Source organism: Cetorhinus maximus, chromosome 6 (genome assembly GCF_964194155.1).
Source record: "Cetorhinus maximus chromosome 6, sCetMax3.hap1.1, whole genome shotgun sequence".
Lineage (NCBI taxonomy): Eukaryota > Metazoa > Chordata > Chondrichthyes > Lamniformes > Cetorhinidae > Cetorhinus > Cetorhinus maximus.
Window position 1 is genome coordinate 128,869,312 of NC_135884.1, and position 19,842 is coordinate 128,889,153.

At 45.5% G+C, this 19,842-nt stretch overlaps 1 protein-coding gene across 1 annotated transcript in view; it reads right to left on the reverse strand.

Annotated features, from left to right (window-relative positions):
• The window catches only part of LOC144681428 (polycystin-1-like protein 2), a 147,429-nt gene that overhangs the window by 23,785 nt on the left and 103,802 nt on the right, over positions 1–19,842 (reverse strand). The window contains 1 exon segment of the mRNA XM_078543019.1: positions 3,222–3,349. Within this exon segment, the coding sequence (XP_078399145.1) occupies positions 3,222–3,349 (128 nt within the window).

Here is a 19,842-nt window from a genome sequence, read left to right on the forward strand (position 1 = left end):
ATCTGATCATATTGTAAATAGGTGACCCAAGTGGCAGCAACATACATTCAGAGTAAGGTAATTGCACAGTGAGGAGCACAAGTGGTAGTAGACCATATTATTCATGTGGAGCTTGGAGGAGAACTCCTGCTTTTCCCATCCCAGAAAAATAAGTTACCAATTTGGTCCCCTTTGCTTGTGTTTCTGGGTGAAACTGGGTGGGATTGTACACAACACATGGTCCCCCCAGTTGTCTCCCAAAATGGGCAATCAGGGTTCCATGTACATGATAGGAACCTGATTTGCATATGTAAAGAACCTATTCCTTCAAAGAGACAGGGACTGCAGCCACCCTGTGTTGACCCTTTTCAGGCTGATTCAGGAGTTGTGATGGGTGGTGTGTTTTCCTTGCAATTTTTAGAGGAAAACCCACCGTTTCTGTCCAACAAAGCCAATGAACATCTCTCCCAGAATGTCCATTGCTACATACTCTTTTTACAATGTCTCTCTTACAGTCAGCTCAAAATGAATGCTCTGTGACTAAACAAAGAATCAGTCTATCAAACCTCTTCCTATTTACTCCAATTGTTCATAACTTTGATCCAAGAGTTAGACTTAACATTAATATCTTGATTCAAGTACTAAAAATTTACCAATTACCTCAGCACAATAAATCTAGCCACTCTACCACCAAATGCTACATGAGATTGCAATGCATTTTACTGTCCAATCACCTCTGTATAAAATATGTGCCCAATGGTGAATTAAATGATTAAACAATTGCTCACAGATTAAATGTAGTTTACAGAAATCACAATCCAAGTGTAACATTTATTTATTCATGTAACCATGCAACAGCTTGAAAATAAGATCAGCAACTTTCCTGCAGTGACATAAGGAATCGTTCTGTTTCACTACCGCTGCCACTTGGCTTATTCACTATTTACCTAGTTTTTAAAAAATAAAAATAGCAGCCCTGTTTTCAATTTGAGTCGCGGTGGGTGGGGGGTGGTGGGGGGCTGAGGTGCAGATGGGTGCATGATTCCATCCAAATTAGCTGGCCACAGTTGGCACAAGTGTCCTTAATTCCCAGAGTGAGCACTATTTGTGGAATACTTTATCAAACAAAGCATTCTCGGTTGATGTTGGCAGGAGATTAGTATTGAAGCACATTGCACACAGTAAACACAACTTCCACTAACTCAATACAGGGCTGAATTATTTGCAGAAGCATAGCCTGTGGACTAGGTGGTCCCATCCTACCACGCAGTTGGAAAATGGTTTTCCCTTGTCATCTTTGTTATCAGCAGATAACACACATTAAAAATCAATTACTAGTGAAAATAGAAGATAGGACACCACAAGCTGGCAACTACACTACATAATGAATTCTCCTGTTGCTTCAAAGGATGAGTGTTCAGCAAGGAGACCAATTGTTCACTGTCTAGGTTGGTGTTATCTCAAATGTGATGTTAAACCAAATCTTGATTTGCAAATCCAATTGCAGATATTACATATGAAGTCACTATTGGAAAGGTAGGTAAAGGCACCGGTTTTGCAGTGTTCTCACTTGTCCTGTAGGGACCTGACTTTGTTCTCTTCAAATGTTGAGATTACTTCTCCATTTGGATCTGTCCAGTGTTGTTCTTCCCCCCATGTAGTGGGGTCCAACTCACAGGCTCTGAGCTTGGCTTTCAGAATGTCTTTGTATCTAAGTTTGGGACATCTAATGGTGCAGGGTCCCGTGCTCAGCTGGCTGTGAAATACCACCTTTGGGATTGGGAATCCTCTGTGCAAACGACATGGCTAACCCAGTGAAGCTGAGCTCTCGATACCTGCGCCTTGCAAGAACTTAGGGATTTTGTCCTGCCACTTAATGTTGCAGATAGATCATAAGCAGTGAAGGTAAAATGCACCTAGTTGCTTTATGTGACCGGTAAGTTGTCCATGCCTTACAACCATAGAGAAGTGATGTGAGAACCACTGCCTGATCAGACTTTGATCTTTGTTTTGAGGCAGACTTCATGTTCTCTCCAAGCCTGTGTGTGAGCCAGTTGAATGCAGAGATCATTTTTGCCAGACAATGGGCGATTTCATCACCTAACATGGTGTTGTAGAAGAGGATACTCCCAAGGTAGCAGAACTCTTAACTGAGTTGAGGGGTGTATTGTTGACAGTGCTTGTGGGGTCTTGGAGTTTGAAGCCAGAGGTAGTTCGGCACAAGATCATTGTCTTTTTCAGGCCAAAGCATTCTGAGGTTTGGGCAAGGCGACTAACAAGCAGAACAACAACCTGAGGTATTCAAGTATGGAGGAGCTCACGCAGTTAGGAAACGCACTAGCTTCTTGATTTAATCTGGAACGAGGGCATTGTGCCCCAAGATTACAAGGACACTTCCATAACTCACCTGCACAAATAGAAGGAAAACAAGGCCATCTGTGAAAATCATTGTGGTATTTCACTTCACTTCACAGCAGGAAAAATTCTTGCGAGCATTATTCTTAAAGGATTATCACTCATCTTAACAGACTCAGTGCATTGAGAATCACAGTGGGGTTTCCGTGCTGAACAGGAACAGTCAAAATGATCTTTGTGATGCATCAAATTCAGGAAAAGTTGCACAAACTGAACAAGGACCTGTACTTAGTGTCCGCTGACCTGACCAAGTCCTTCAACACAGTAAACCTTGAAGGCTGTGGAAGGTGCTGTATAAATATTGGTGCTCTGGAACAATAATGAGGGTCATAAGTTCATTTCATGATGGCATGACATCCAGTGTGATGCAGAATGGTGCCCCATCAGATGTCTTTCCTGTCACCAATGGCAGCAAGCAAGGCTGCGTAATGGCTCCAGTTCTGTTTACAATCTACTTTCCAGCCAGGCTCTCGTATGCACACAAAGATATTGACATGGGAGTACTCATTCAGTTCAGGACAATCTCTTTGATCTACAAAGGCTCAAGGCTCACAGAAAGATCACAGAAACAGCTTCTAAATGAACTCTTGTTTGCCAGCGACTGTGCTCTCATAGGACACACTGAAGGATATGTAGCTGCTTGTTGATGCTTCATGATAATATCATGTAAACACACCATGGGTTTGTATCAAATTGCTTTAACAGAGACATCAGGCAGGCTATTACCTCAGTTAAAATAGCAGGCAAAGGAGTTTGATAATGACATATTCGTACATTATCATTAAATTCAATACAAAACCAATTCTCTAACTTCACTCTCCACCTACCTGTATAATCATATAATAAATAACAATGAGCATGAAGACAATTTGTGCCCCAACGATGGAAGAATAATTCTGGTCCACGTAGTGGTAGAGTCGGATGATCTCCATTTCCACATTGCCAAGGAAGACACCTGGAGAATGAAGTTCACAACTGATGAGGATTTCCAGCAATACTGTAAGTATGGTCAAGTGCTTGGGCACTCCTCAGTACCAAATATAAGGACTTAGTGATAAGTATTATAGCACTTCAACAAAGTCTTCTGGCACCAGCCATTTTATTAGAACTATTTCAAAAAATGACATAACCTCCAAGCTCCAGGACAGTGTAACTGGGGGTGCCCCCCACTGGATGTTCCCAGGTAAGGATTGCCTGAGAAGTGCAAATTTTCCCAGGAAATTGCCCTTCACTGAGAGCCATCTGAAAATGCAATTTAAATCACAAACTTCAGATGGTTCCGACTGTGTTACAACAATAGTTACCCAGGAAAGGTGAGAAGGATCAAAACCACTTCTAACTTCTGGGTAACTACTGTACAAACATACACCGACTCCCCAAGGGACTCTCAGGTGACACCCCCCCACCCCACCCACCCGCAATCCACAGGAGTGCCCCCCACGACCCAACTACACCCCCCATGGGGACTCCCCACCCCCATGGGATTCCCCCTCAAAGGATTTCCCCACAACACGGATTCCCCCTCCCCCCATGGTACTGTCCCCGCCCCCCCCCACCCTCCGCCAAAGCTGTCCCACTCCTCCCGCAACCAAGTTCCGAACCAACTCCTGTCTGAGGCCCAACTTGACTCGGCCTCAGGTCACAGGTCACAGGACATTTATCTCACATTGTAAATCCTTAAATGATTTAACTTTAAGATTCTAGTGGATACAATTTATAACTGAATGTTAAATTAATCCATAGTATTCTGAAGGCAACATTTAAAATAAGATTACCATAGATCATACATGTAAGTTGACCTTTGAAGCCTCCAAAAATTCTTCCAAAAACGTGGTTCAACGAATCGACCAAGAATCAAAATGTGAACCGCCAGAGTGGGTAGTCCCCATTTTGAAATGTGATAAAATTAACACTGGTCATTTATACTAAATTAATGTGGCACAGTTTATTGAATGAATCAATTGTACAAAGATAACTTTAACCACAATCAAAGTATTTTATAACTGTAAAATTCATTGGCCGGCATTTTCTGGCCCCGTCATGATGGGACTGGTCACGGGAGATTCGGCAGCCAAGCCAAAAGTCCATTGACTTTCGGCGAGACCGGCCGATCCGGGTAGTGGGCGGGGCCAGAAAATCCCACCCATTGTCTTCGTCATCTGATGCAAAGAGTTTATCAAACCCATTTTGAGTCATTTTGGACTATGGCATCATCATAAGGATCCTATTCTGGATCAGATTTGGTGCTTTTGGTTTCAGGATCATCCCTCTACAACAAATCATCTTCCTCTCCATCCATTGAATGTGATTTTCCACATTCTTTGAACAATCTGATGACACTTTGTGCACTATTGGCATCCTACGATTTGATGACAAAACCACACAACACATCAAGCAGGGCAGCACACATATTTCCACTCTTTGTGAAGGTTTTCCTCTATCAACCATCCACCTATTCCATTTGGTGCGAACATGATCTTGGTTCATGGCTTGTTGTGGCGCACATCCAAAGGTTGAACTACAGACGTTAGACCCCCTAGTAATAACTGCAATGCGGGTGTTATTTCTTCGTAGCACCTCTTGATCTCATCGGTTTAATCCGTACATGTCCCACACTAACAAGCTGCATTCTTTATGTAGGCCATCAGGCACCTATTCCACACATTATCGATCCATAACTTCACTCCATCCATATCCATATCATGGACATGCACAAAGATTCCTTCAGGGAACTTGATGTTCAGCATGGTTTTAGATTTGAAAATTACCATAGGCTTTAATTTTGTTCTGCCGGCCATGCAGGCTAGTACCACCATAAATCTCATCTTCTCATTTGCTGTTGTTTTCACTGGAACTGTTTTCGAATCTTTCCATTTGACAGTTTGCAAGATCCCGGAGATCCTCAAGTGATGGGGCTTGTGGGATAGCTTCCCCTTGTGTTAGCTCCATGGCTCCAAACTCATTTGCATCTAGCAACCTGCATACCGGAAGAAACCAGCAACAAGATCACTGATGGGGAAGAAGCCGGGCCCAACTGGAGCCCAGGCCAAGGTCCTGGCTTTGAAAGCATCAGGTCTCACACTGGCAATTTCTTCTTGCTTCTTCTTATAAAGGAGATTGATCACTGATATAGTTAGTCTTTTGGACAAAGACTTATTAATTATTTATTTTGGCCAGAAGAACTCCACTTTTTTCAGATAGTGCCATGGGATCCTTTATGTCCACCTGAGAGGGTGGGGCCTTGATTTAACATCTCAGCTGAAAAGACTGCACATCCGACATTACAGCACTCCTCCAGTGTTGCATTGAAGAATCGGGTTCGATTATGCACTCGTCACCAAGATGGGCTTGAATCCACGCCCTTTCAACTGAAAGTAAGGGGCTGGATTTAATGTTCCCAACGTGGGTCCTGCCCACTGGTTGGTGAACTGGTGGGAAACCCTCGTCGCTTTCATGGGGAGGCCTGACTAAATTAAGTTCCTGTCAGAAACATAACTGGTCTGTGCTGGCCTTCCACGGTATTTAGGACCCCGGCGGCAGAAATTTCATCCGCCAAGAGATGCCAACCGGCCAGAGGCCGGCAACTCTCCACTGCTGGCAGTGTCACCAGGACTTCACCAGGGATCACAGTTGGATTCCTGGACTCAGGTGAGCGAGGGCGGGTGAGGGTCACAGAATGGAGTCACGGGGTGGAAAAGGGAAGGCTTTCAGTGGCCTCCCCCCTTCCCAGTGCGATTCCCTCAATTGGACACAGGGTCCTGACAATAAGGGATATCCCCCCTGCCCTGGTGGGCCACTGGCAAATCCAGTAGGGTTTGCTGGGCAGCTTCTGGAGGCAGGGGAAGGTCGTGCGGCTACTAGTTAATCCCTGAGCCACCACTAAGTTCCGGGGTGGGGGGACTCAGGGATAATGGGTGTCAATTGGCCCATTAATGAGCCTAATTGGCATCCCACGACAAGTAGGTGAGTTTCCTGCAATTGGTCCTTTCCTGCCTCCAACTTCTTCATGGGAGCCTTTCCCGCTATTGGGAGACTGATGTGTATCCTTCCCCACAATTAAGTCGGCCTGGCTGACATGTTTTCTGCTGCAACGCGCTGTATTAAATTCCACCCAAGAGTGCTACTACTGAGCAACTAATGGTCTTAATCAATCACAGGTATTCATAGCTCCATCTAAATGGGCAAAGTAATCAGAGTTACAATCTTTTTCTGATACTCTCTCTAGAGACATGAACCTCACCATGAATATGCTTAGTACATAGCATTAAATAGAAATTACAACAGGAAAATAGGCCCTCCATGTTAGCATATGTCCTCCACATAGGTAACAGTCTGAATCAAAAATGTAGATGTTATATTCTTCCCTTCACTTAGCTGCTGTTGGTCAGTTCTTCTAACAGTCCCATTCTCTTAGTAATGACTGCATAATATACAATCAAAGCAAAATAAGTTTGTCTCTTACCAATAGCTTTCATCTCCAGTATCAGTGTACACAAAACAGATTTACATTTGCATTGTGAACTGTGAACTCTGCAAAGATGGCTCTGGTGTATATATCTATCCAGCTGTTGTCCTTTAGATATTTAATTACTCTGCAGGGAAAAGTAGAAAACATTAATTATCCCAATGAAATATTTGAGATGAATTGATGAAACATGTGTTCTAATGGGAAAAATCTACAATTGTGCGTCAAAAAATTAAATGTGAGCCAAAATGATGACTGTGCCTCCACAGGAAGGCAATGGGTGGGAGTGAACCAATGAGGAACAGGAAGGCACACAGCTAAAAATAGCAGTATGATTGGCCCAGAAGAGGAAAGAGAGCCAAGGTTCTTGGTTTGTGTTTAGGGATTTCCCTGCTGAAAAGTGCATGCTTGTGAACATTGGACGTGGCTAGATTCAGGCTTGGCTACAATATCAGCCGTGACAGGACAAGCCTGCTAACATTCATTTTCTTGCATTGTACATGAAGAATAGGCCCTTGTGAAAAATCCTGAAGGGCTGCATGTGGTATGGAACCATACCCCATCAAGAATCAGCACCACCAGGGAACAAAAATCAGAAATGTGTAAAGGAAGTTTCAAAAGCCATTTGCTGAAGGTCTTTACTCCCACAAAGGCGAGTGATGAAAATTAGAACATTTAAAACTGGGGGAGAGGACATGAAGATTCAGATTAAGCCAATCAAAAACAGAAAAGCTGTAAATGGGTTATTATAGCTATTAAAAGCTGTATAATTAATGCAACACCTATCAGGAATTGGCCCTTTAGCTTTTACTATACACACATTCATAAATGACCTAGATAAAGGGGTTAACAGTAAGATTTCTTAAAGTTGCTAATGACACCTAACTGTGTGGGAAATTGGTATGCACATTAGGAACTGGTGTGTATTCTTCAATGAGGAGTTTAACTCTTAAACCGAAGCTTGACAGGCAGTTTTCCAAATGGAAACTATACCCTACTTTTTAAAAATTATGTCAACAATTTATTCACAAATTCCTGCACCGTGTGTCACATCTGGTGAGGTGAAAGAATCCAACATACAGTGAGCATGGTCTTTGTTAATTCACGATGCAAACCCAGAGGATTTATGTGAAGCAGAAGGCTCTGTAACTGAGTGATAATCGTTTCCAAAGATTTTTGGATCATAATGAAACAGCTAGTTCATTTTTTTCTTTACGGAAGCCAAATGCTCCAGTAATGTTTATGGTATATGTGGTCATAATTATCTTCTCCTTCCCAGAACTCATTAGGTGGAATCGTTACAGATTTGCACTAAGTATGAGAGCAGGCGGGTAAAATGATGTTTTACCTGCCGGCAGTGACAGTGGGTTTTCATGCCATTTCATCCCAAACCCGCCACATTAATTTGCACTCCTGGGAAACACGCTGTTTCCATGGCGGGGGGGCTCTCATTTGCCCGCCCGCCATCACCTCGCTGCTTCATCACACCTGGTGCCATATTTAAAGTCCGGACACATCTCAGTGTTTCCAGACCATCACTGCTGCGCGGAAGACATGGCCCTGAAGCTGAAGAAGACTGCAGCCTCCAGCGATGCACACTTGAGCATCTTTTGGATGCCATGGAGGCCCGGCGGGATGTCCTCTCCCCCGGTCTGGCCGCAGGATGGACAGCAACAGCACTAATCCGGCTTGGGAGGTGGTGGCAGCAATGGTCAGCACCAACGCTCTTCAAAAGAGGGCAGCCAGCCAGCGCCACAAAAGGATGAATGGTCTCCTCCGTTCCACCAGGGTAAGTCACTTCTCATCACTCTCAACTCTCACACTCACAAACCCATCACATGTCCACAGTGATCTCATTCACTGCCGGTTCAAAGGACATCACCATTCACTCTCTGATACTCATCGTCATTGTCCTCACCCTATCCATGGGATCACTCATCACCTACACAGACTAGGTATACTTATCATCTGGCCTGGCAGGTGTCCTGCTAATGCTTTCTCTATCTCTATTCATGCAGGACAAGCTGGCACACAACAAGAGGAGAGGTCGCAAATCGGTGGTGAAATGCATGATATCAAGGTCCTCACAGACATTGAAAAGAGAGCCACCCAGCTGGCCAGCATGGATCTGGACCGGTCCTGTGCTGACAGTGAGGTCAGCGGTGATCTTCAGTGAAGATCCAGCAGTGCAACATCCATCAGGCAACCATGCTGTGAGTGATGTGTCCTGTTTCACAGGCCACTGCCATGCACTAATCAGCTCTCCTTGCTTTCACAGGCACAACTTCCAAACAGCCGGCATAGTCCATAACACAGGACCTCCAATCAAGCCCTGAAGAAACCTCTGAAGAGGAATCTGGAGGCACCCTCCCTGAAGTCCCGTCACAGTGCTCACCCACACCCTCCACCAGCGCAGAGACACACACCCCGGGGGGACCTAGCTTTAGAATAACCCCGGGATCACAATCTGGGAGCACATTGCACCGTCTGATCCATAGCAGGTGGAAACAGAGACTTCCCAGGTTTTTGGCAATCGGAGGACTGCTGGAGGCCAGAAATTTGTCAAGTCTGAATCAGATGACGAGCCTCTGGACTCGGTCATGTCACAGTTATTGGAGCTGCAAAGGCAAGCTCGGGAACATCAGGAAGGGATGTCTGCTGCACTCCTCAGATTGCAAGGCATGATGGAGGATTCTGTCCACCTTCAGGCTGAAGTGATAGTGCCAGCATGCCAATATATCGAGGTCAACACTGGTAGGATAGCAGCTGCCATGGAGACCTTGGTCCAGGACATCACACCTGCACTGCTGCGCGGGCTCAACTCCATCGCTGATGCCATAGTTAGCCTCCAACAGTGTGTACATGGGAGGGGTGCTGGGCAGCTCGATCTCACTCCAGCTATCCTTGCTCCTCGAGGAGTCAGCCTGGGGCCCCTGGGCACCACAGGGAGGAGGATCAGCAGGTGCACACTCTGGGCCCATTCATCCAGGTGACTCCAAGAGCTTCCGGCCCATCCAACTCCCCTCTTCCTGTGACCTCAGCAGCTGCAGCTCCACAAGTGGAGGAGGGTGTCACTGCCACTCAGCAGGATCCCGAAAGCAGGTCGAGGCCCTCCAAGTCTCGGCCCTCCAGAGGATGCCCGCCAAGGTCATCACAGACAGGGCGTAGCAGTCAGCAGGCTGCCTCCACCTCTGCTGTGGATGTCCGGGGAGCAACAAGAAGTAGTGGAAGGGTTAGAAAAATTAAGAAGAATTAGTTGCACAGCCTGGGCAAGGGTGTTAATCACTCGTACATCTTGTTCACTATTGTCAATAAACCCTCAAGGGTATCTCCCTACCTATGGCTCCTTGTTCTGATGAGCAGTGTTTGTGTCACTCAGATGTGAAACCTTTCTGCATAAGATAAAGGCAGACGTCTCAGTCCAGGGCCTCTTCCCTGTGCTTTGTGTGGGCTTCATACCAAAGTGATGGTTCAGTTGCACACTCTCTGTAAATATTACTGAAGCCTGCACCTCGACGGTGCTTGTCATTGCTGCCAGAATGTTGTGAGCGGGAGTCACAGAGTTCCATCATTCTCTCTGTGTGCTCTCAGCACCTTTAAGGAGCGGCTTGCCCCCATCTCTTCAGCAACTGTGACCACTGATGCTGTGCTCCTGAAGGGCTCAGATGCTGAAGATGAACAAAGGATCAGATGCTGCTAAAGTTTCATGGCTGCGTCTCTATGATACGGCCCTGATCGCAGAGCACAAGAGAGCTGCCCTCGGCCAGACAGGAGTCAGAAATTCTCAGAGGCTATGTGAAGATCTATGGAGTGTCCTCATTACATGTCATCATCATCCTCCTGCAATCAAGTGACTAATAGGGCCCCCACTGCATCTCCAAGACAGGAGCATTCTCACAGAGGGTATGTGCGCTGCCATAAGCCAGACTGGAGTCAAACGTTCATAGATGCAATGTGAGGATCTATGGCATCACCTCACTGCATGTCATCATCATCCTCCACAAATTTAGGAGCTATGAAGGCAACTTGAGCGTGCCTCATGTAGCCAGTGCGAGGATCTCATTCCTTTCATCATCGCCTCCGAGGACCTCCTTACCCTCACCCCCATTGGCGTCCTCCTCATTGGAGGAGATGTGCAGCTCCTCCATCTCCTCCTCGGCCAGGTCGTTTCCCCGTTGGAGCACCAGGTTGCAAAGGGCGCTGCAGACGACAATGATGCATGACACCCTCTACAGATTGTACTGCAGGGCTCCAACAGACCGGTCCAGGCACTGGAACCTCATCTTCAGCATCCCGATGGTCTGCTCCACCAAGTTGTGAGCTGCAGCATGAGCCTCATTATAGCATCGCTCTGCTGCAGTCTGAGGCTGCCGCATGGGTATCATCAGCCATGGCCTCTGTGGGTAGCCCTTGTCCCTCGAGGAGCCATCCCTGAAGTTTCTGTGGCCCCTGGAAGACTCCAGGGAGCTGTGATTGGCTGAGGATGCAGGAGTCATGCACACTCCCTGGAAACCGTGCGCACACCTGCAGGATGTGTTTCTGGTGGTCACACACGCACGTTCAGCGAATGGAACCCCTAGCGGTTGGTATAATTCACCGTCTGTTGCGACAGAGATCTGAGCGCCATGTGAGTGCAATCGATTGCACCCTGGACCGGTAGGAAACCCAAGATCTGGGCGAATCCAATCGCTCTTGCATCCTGGCTGTCCTGGTCCCGGGCATAATGCACAAAGTTGTGTTCCCCCGCAAAGGTGGCACCCGTGACCTCGTGGATGCATTTGTGGGTGGCGGATTGTGAAATCCCACAGAGATCACCTGTGGAGCCCTGAAAGGAGCCACTGGCATAGAAATTGAGTGCCACAGTCACTTTCACGGCCACTGGCAGTGGATGCCCTCCATGTCCCCTTGGCGCCAAGTCCTGCTGTAGCTGGCAGATGTGAGCGACCAGTTCCCTGGATATACGCCATCTTCGGTGTCACTGATTTTCGGTGATCTGCAGGGATGAAAGGTGGCATCTATAGTCCCTGAGTCTAGCTAGGCGCTGACCAGCGACACCTCACTGTGGCTGCTCATTGGCCAGTTCGGGAGTCCCAGACTGCCCCTTCTTCCTGAGGTTGCTGCTCCTGTCTCTGTGGAGCCAGGAGCCTCAATTGCTCTCTCCCCTATCATCTTCGCTCTCTATAGGCCATCAGGCATACAGCTTGTTCACCAGGCTCCATGATCCTGATGTACTCCTCCTGCAAGATGAAAAAGAGAGATGCGTGGGTTAGCATGGGTGTACTGTTAGCTTGAACCATGGGGGAGACATAAGAGCCTGTCCTGGTTAAGAGTGGCCCCTTAACGCTTCCCGGAGAGTGCTGGCCACCACTTGGCTAGCCAGAGATTAGTGCACTGCAAAGGCTGCCTGTTAGCTTGGACCGTGGGAGGGACCAGGATGCTGACATTACGAGGGGCTGTGAGCCCCTCCAGCAGTGACTGCTCCACGGCCAGCTTTAGCGAGGAGATTGTACAATGTGTGCAGTCATCCAACTGCTCTGCAGTCCACTAAAATGCTCATGAATTTGCAGTCTGTGCCAAGGGGGGGTGGGGGGGGGCGGCGCAGGGGGTGGTGAAAAGCTTTAGAGCACTTGGTGGCACTTTGATGCCTCTGCGTTGCTTGAGTGGGCAGATAAGCTAGAAGCCTGACTCCAACCATATCAATGTGGCTGCACCTGAACTGTCTCAGCTGCAGAGGAATGGTGACTTCATACAGGTTTTCCTAATCCATGGCCACTTCCCTCGCCCACCCTACCCCCGCCCCAAATGCCTGTGCGCTATATTCAACGGCAGGACTGCCCTTGCCCGCGCCCCCCCCCCCACAAGTCACCTCTACAGCAGGGCTGCCCTTAACCCCGACTCCCCAACGCCCCTCAGCGACCTTGGCGAGAGCTGCACAACATTACTGTGTACTCACCTTCGAGTTCCCCTCAATGCTGATGTATTACAATGAAGTTCCCTACGTCTGATGGTGGGAAATGCGGCCCGCCATCGGCGAGCTGAGCGGACAATCGTGAACTGGTTCCCCGCCATCTTAAATGGATCGCTCCATATTGCCCGCTCACGCCACCGACCGCGCCCGACATTGGCGGGCATGGAAAAATCCACCCATTGCATGAAGAAGGAGCCATGTTGTTCCCCCTGCTAGTTAAAACTGTTATCAACCACATTCCTATAAATTGTTTATGGCAATTAGAACATCCTGTTTTGAATAAATAATGAAAGTAAAAAAGTTATTTTTTTTTTCAGATTCAGGTAAGGCCTTCTGTAGGGACAAAATACAGTAAGTGTGGTCGCACATTGGATGGTCCTACTGGATAATGGCCAACATGAAAAGGGATTTGGGAACTGTTATAGGCCAGGAAGATACATAACAATCAATGACAACAATAAAACAAACACATTACTTCCAGAATTTCTTATGAGGAAAGGTTGAGCAGGTTGGGGAGGCAGTGACATAGTGGTATTGTCACTGGACTAGTAATCCAGAGACCCAGTGTAATGCTCTGGGTTCAAATCCCGCCATGGCAGACAGTGGAATTTGAAATCAATAAAATATTTGGAATTAAAAGTTTAATGGTGACTGTGAAATCATTGCTGATTGTCAGGAAAAACCCACCTGGTTCACTAATGTCCTTTAGGGAAGGAAATTGCTGTCCTTACCTGGTCTGGCCTACATGTGACTCCAGACCCACAGCAACCTAGTTGACTCTTAATTGCCCTCTGAAATATAAGCCACTCAGTTGTATCAAATCGCTAAAAAGTCTAAAAGGAATGAAACTGGATGGACCACCTGGCATCGACCTAGGCCCTCCCTAACAGCACTGTGTGTGTACCTACACCACGTGGACTGCAGCAGTTCAAGAAGGCAGCTCACCACCATCTCAGGGGCAACTAGGGATGGGCAATAAATGCTGGCCTAGCCAGCAAAGCCCACATCCCATAAAAATGAATTAAAAATAACACTCATTGGAGTTTAGAAGAATGAGAAGTGATTTTATCGAAACATATAAGATTCTGAGGGAGCTTGACAGGGGAGATGCTGAGGGGATGTTCCTCTCATGCGGGAATCTAGAACTAGGGTCATGGGGCTCCCATTTATGATGGGAGATGAGGAATTTTTCTTCTCTCAGTGGGTTGTTAATCTTTGGAATTCTCCACCCTAGAGAGCTGTGGGGGCTGAGTCATTGAATACATTCAAGGCTGCGATAGACACATTCTTGAATTCTAGAAGAGTTAAAGGTTATGAGGCACAGGCATGAAAGTGGAGTTGAGGTCTAGATCAGATCAACCATAGTTCTATTGACAGTGGAGCAGTCCTACTCCTGCTCCTATTTCTTACGTTTTCATGTTCACCTGCAGATATGGTATTTCTTGTTCCACAATTGATGTCCTACACAAACAGAATACTTTATGTGTACTTTTTGTAATTGAAGTACTAATTACCTGGCAGCAGTTTTGCTCTCTGTTCCCAACTCAGCCACAAAACCGCCTCCTCGATAAACAGCGAGCTTTCCCCAAATTGGATATCCATTTAGCTGTGACTCACTCTGATATTGCCAGATAGAATTTAGCCATGAGAAATCTGAGTTTACGCTGAGATTCCTTTTAGTTCCAAAGATTGACATATCTTCATCACCACAGGAGTAAGGAGCACGGCATTCCTTAATGCTATCTCGCAATCTTGTTGGCACAGGGCAAGGAGCTGGTTTCACCCTCACCTGTCGTATGCGAGGACTTCCAAGCAACTTTGAGTTCCCATCAGTTACAAACCCTGGTTAAAAAATACAGTGATTTTCAGGTCAGTCCTAACATTTACTTGCGATTCTTGTATGGCAGTCAGTGATTAAGATAATCAATGAATATCAAAGGTTCCCTAGTATCATCCACCATATATTTCAGTAATTTAACCTGCTATTCCGAGCAGGGTCTATGTTAAAGAAATATATTCACTGCAAAATAGAAATTTTGGAGAGCATATTGATGAGGCCTGTTGTATTTGCAACCATGTTCAGCCAGAAGTGTTAAGTGGATGATCCATCTCAGCCTCCTCCTGAGATCCTCAGCATCCCTGTTACCAATCTGTAGCCAATTTAATTCAGTCCATGTAATATCAAGAAACAGCTGAAGGCACTGGATACAGCAAAGGCAGTGGTGTGGTGTCAAATTTTGAGGTGCAGGAGCTCTAAGAAAATGTAAAAACAAAAAACTACTGCGGATGCTGGAAATCCAAAACAAAAACAGAATTACCTGGAAAAACTCAGCAGGTCTGGCAGCATCGGCGGAGAAGAAAAAAGTTGACATTTCGAGTCCTCATGACCCTTCAGCAGAAAAAGAAAATTCTAAGAAATTCTAAGAAGCTCTAAGAAAATGTGTTGGCCATATCATTTCTAAATCTACTACTATGTTGTTTTCTTATGTATTATTCAATTGATCTCCCAAACATCAGTAAAACTATGCTTTTTAAGTGTAAAATATCAGCGCCGGTAGGCATTTTATTTCGAACCACGTGGTATCTTAAATCATTATATTTAGCATAGCTAGAATTTCATTATGCAACAATTTAGTTATTTAATTCAAGCCTATTAAAAAGCTGAATTACAGAAAATTTTATTTATTTCTGACTGGGGGAAGGTATGTAGAGGGACCACTGCTTTTCTTGATTTATATTGATAACGTAGACCTGGGTGTGCAGGGCACAATTTCAAAATTTGAAGATGATGCAAGACTTGGAAGTATTGTGAACTGCGAGGAGAATAGTGATAGACTTCAAGAGGATGTAGACAGGCTGGTGGAATAGGCAGACAAGTGGCAGATGAAATTTCATGTAGAGAAGTATGAAGTGATACATTTTGGTCCAAAGAACGAGGAGAGGTGAAATAGCATAAAGGGTACAATTCTGAAGGAAATGCAGGAGCAGAGGGACCTGGGTGTATATGTGCATAAATCATTGAAGGTGACAGATTGAGAAAGCAGTTAATAAATTATATTGAATCCTGGGTTTTATAAATAGAGGCACACAGAACAAAAGCAAACAAGTTATAAACCTTCACAAAACACTGGTTCAGTCTTAATGGGAAGAACGTGAAGGTTTTAGAAAGGGTGTAGAAAAGATTTATGAGAATGGTTCCGAGGATGAGAAACTTCAGTTATGTGGATAGATTGGCGAAGCTGGGGCTGTTCTCCTTGAGAAGAGAAGGTTGAGAGGAGATTTGTTAGACGTGTTCAAAATCATGAAGGGCCTGGACGGAGTAATTGGGGAGAAACTGTTCCCATCGGCAGAAGGTTGAGATCCCCAAGGTGATTGATAAAAGAACAAGAGGCCACATGAGTGGTATTTCTGTATCCATGTGTTAAGAAAAGTCAAATTGAGTTTTAGTTTCACTTTAAAAGAAGCCTGCATTTTACGAATGTGGCAGATAAGTTAAACAAACAAGAGTAGAGAAACTGGGCTGTTGCCTAGCAACAGGGGTCCAGAGAGGCAGGTCCCTCCCACAGATACACACAAATAAACTAAAGAAACAGCAGCTTTGAGTTCAGTTTGAAACCAGGACTCGAGAGAGGCTGGACACTGGGAGAGGGAACTGCAGAGTGAGAGCAGGTTTCCCAAAAGAACAAAAAGGTCCCAAGGCCAAAGGAGTGAGACAGAAACAGGAGAAAGTCCCAAGCAGAACCTCTAGTCAAAGGAAGGACAGGAACCTGGAAAAAATCCTGTTCAATGAAGTTAAGAGTGAGGGGGAGAGCAAAAGGTTCCAAGCCTCAGATTTGAAGAGACAAAAGCTGCAGAAAGCAGATTTAAAGTGAGAACAGCTTGCAAGAGGCAAGAAGGTCCAAAGAGACGGCTAAAGGTCTGTAACTTTTTGCTATGGGCATATGAAGCAGTGGTGTACTGTTGACAGCTGAGTCAGAGAGAAAGAAAGTGTGGAAGACAGCTTGAATGCATGTGGTGACCCGGGGAGAGGAACAATGGAAGGAGAGTTCAAAGCACAGGAGCTGAACCCTTGTGGAAGGCATCTGAGAGAAAGTGTCGGTTTGGGAGAAGATTCCAAAGCGAGTTCTCGGAAAATGGAGTTTGGAAACCCCCGTGTAAAAGACAGAGTTCAGCAAGGCTGACTGGCTCACGGTGTAACAAGCGTCTGAGGGGAGTTGAGGAGAGATCCATAGCATCCATTTGGAGTGGCATCTGTCACTTGGTTTCAGAGTGTGGTACAACTGACCACAGGTCGCCTTTTTGGTTTACATGGATTGTGTACTTACTGTGAACATTAGAGTATAAGATAACTTTTGTAACTTGCAATATATCTGTATAGTTATGGGTGAAAGAGTACTATAAAATAGTTCATCTTTTCTTCTTTAATAAATGTTTTATTCATTTGTTAAAAGTTCATCAGGTGACTCCTGTGACTCTGTTCAGTAGCTACTCTCTACGTATCTAAACAAACAATTAAAAGTTAGGATCTATTGAGCTCGGTTCCACCCTGGGATCAGGCTCGTCCAGTGGTAACCACAGCTGGGGATCATAACAATATCTATAGAAACTCTTACTGTTTTTATATTTCTAGCTAACTGTCTCTCGGTATCTAATTTTTCTCTCCTTATTAATCTTTTCATCATTCTTTGCTGTTTTTTATATTCTGTCCAATCTTCTGACCTGCCACCCATCCTAGCAATTATATGCTTTTTCTTTAAGTTTGACACTGTCTTTAACTTTTTTACGGATGGTGGGTGTTCCCCTTGGGATTTTTTCTTTCTCGTTGGAATGTATCTATTCTGCGTATTCTTTAATATCACTTTAAATGTCTGCCATTGCATCTCTATTGACTTATCCCTTAACCTAATTTGCCAGTTCACATCAGCTAGCTCTGCTTTCATATCCTTATTACTGCCTCTATTTAAGTTTAAAATACTAGTCTTGGACCCACTCTTCTCTCCCTCACACTGAATGCAAAATTCAATCATATTATGATCGGTGCTCCCTAGGGGTGCCTTCACTATGAGGTCATTAATTAATCTTATCTCATTGCATAATACCAGGTCTAGTATAGCCTGCTCTCTGGTTGGTTCCAGAACATGCTGTTCTAAGAAACTAGCCCTTGTCCAAGCTTTCTATCCATCCTAAATGTCATTTACCCTTCAATATTCAGGCTCAATCTATGTCATCCTGCAGCCATGTCTCTGTAATGACTATCAAATCATACTTATTTATTTCTATTTGAGCTATCTGTTCATCTGTTCTGTTTTGAATGCTATGTGCAGTCAGATACAGAGCCTTTAGTTTGGTCCTTTTATTATTTTTGTAACCTCTAGCCTTATCTGTTGATTTACTCTTAGATTTGTATTCTCTATTCCTTCCTGTCACGGTCTGTTTATCATTTCCCATATTAGTACATTTCTCTTTTGCCTTGTCTATATTCTTTGATTTACCACATCTTCCAAATTTGATCCATTGCCACTATTTAGTTTAAAATCCTCTCTACTTCCTTAGTTATGGAGCTCTCTAGAACACTGATCCCAGCACGGTTCAGGTGTATACCGTACCAATGGCACAGCTCCCACTTTCCCCAGTACTGATGCCAGTGTCCCACAAACCCGAACTCACTTCTCCCACACCAGTCTTTGAGCCATGCATTCATTTCTCTAATCTTATTTGCCCTATGGCAATTTGCACATGGCTCAGATAATAATACAAAGATTATTATCTTTGAGGTTCAGCTTCTTAATTTGGTGCCTAGCTCTTCATGCTGACTATGCAGAACCTCTTTCCTTGTCCTGCCCATGTCATTGGTACCTACATGGATCCTCCCCTCCCACTCCAAGTTCCTCTCCAACCTGAGTAAATGGCCCAAACTCTGGCACCAGGCAGGAAACACAACCTTCTGGAGTCTTGCTCTTTGCGGCAGAGAACAGTGTCAATCCCTCTCACTATACTCCCCCCTGCTACCACTACATTCCTTTTTGCTCCCTCCACTTGAATGGCTTCCTAAACCATGGTGCCATGGTCAGTCAGCTCATCCACCCTGCAGCCCCCACTCTCACCCAAACAAGCTGAGAAAACCTCAAACCTATTGGACAATTACAAAATCTGAGGCTCCTACACTCCTGCCCTCTGGGTCCCCTTAACTGTCTCTTTTGCAGTCACACCCTCCCCTCCCTGACCACTGACCCTATCCTAATGGATGTGACCGTCACCTGGTACAAAGTGTCCAGGTAACATTCCCCCTCCCTGATGCATCGCAGTGTCTGCAGCTTGGCCTCCAGTCAATGACTCTGAGCCGAAGCTCCTCAAGCCACAAACACTTATGGCTGATGTTAAATGTCAAATACAAACAAAATTAGATATTTAGAAAGCGATTAAGATACTCTCAGTCACCCAACCCCCAGTAGTCTCATTCAAAGTCACACTCCAGCAGGTGTAACCTGCTCATTAATGCTCAGTTTGGGTTCTGCCATGGCCACTGGGCTCCTGACCTCATTACAGCCTTGGTCCAAACATGGATAAAAGAGCAGGACTCAAAAGGTGAGGTGAGAGTGACTGCCCATGAGATATCAAGGCAGCATTTGACCGAATGTGGCATCTAGGAGCCCAGCAAAATTGAAGTCAATGGGATTCAGAGGGTAAACTCTCCACTGGTTGGAGTCATCCCTAGCACAAAGGAAGATGGTTGCTGTTGTTGGAGATCAATCATCTCAGCCCCGGGACTTTGCTGCAGGAGTTCCTTAGGGCAGTCTCCAAGGACCAACCTTTTGCAGCTGCTTCACCAATACCTTCCCTCCATCATAAGGTCAGAAGTGGGGATGGTCGTTTATGATTGCATTTGTTCAGTACCACAGCTCCTCAGATACAGAAGCAGTCAGTGTCCATATACAGCAAGGCCAGGACAACATTCAGGCTTGGGAATGATAAGTGGCAGGTAACACTCATGTAACACAAGTGCCAGCTGCCAATG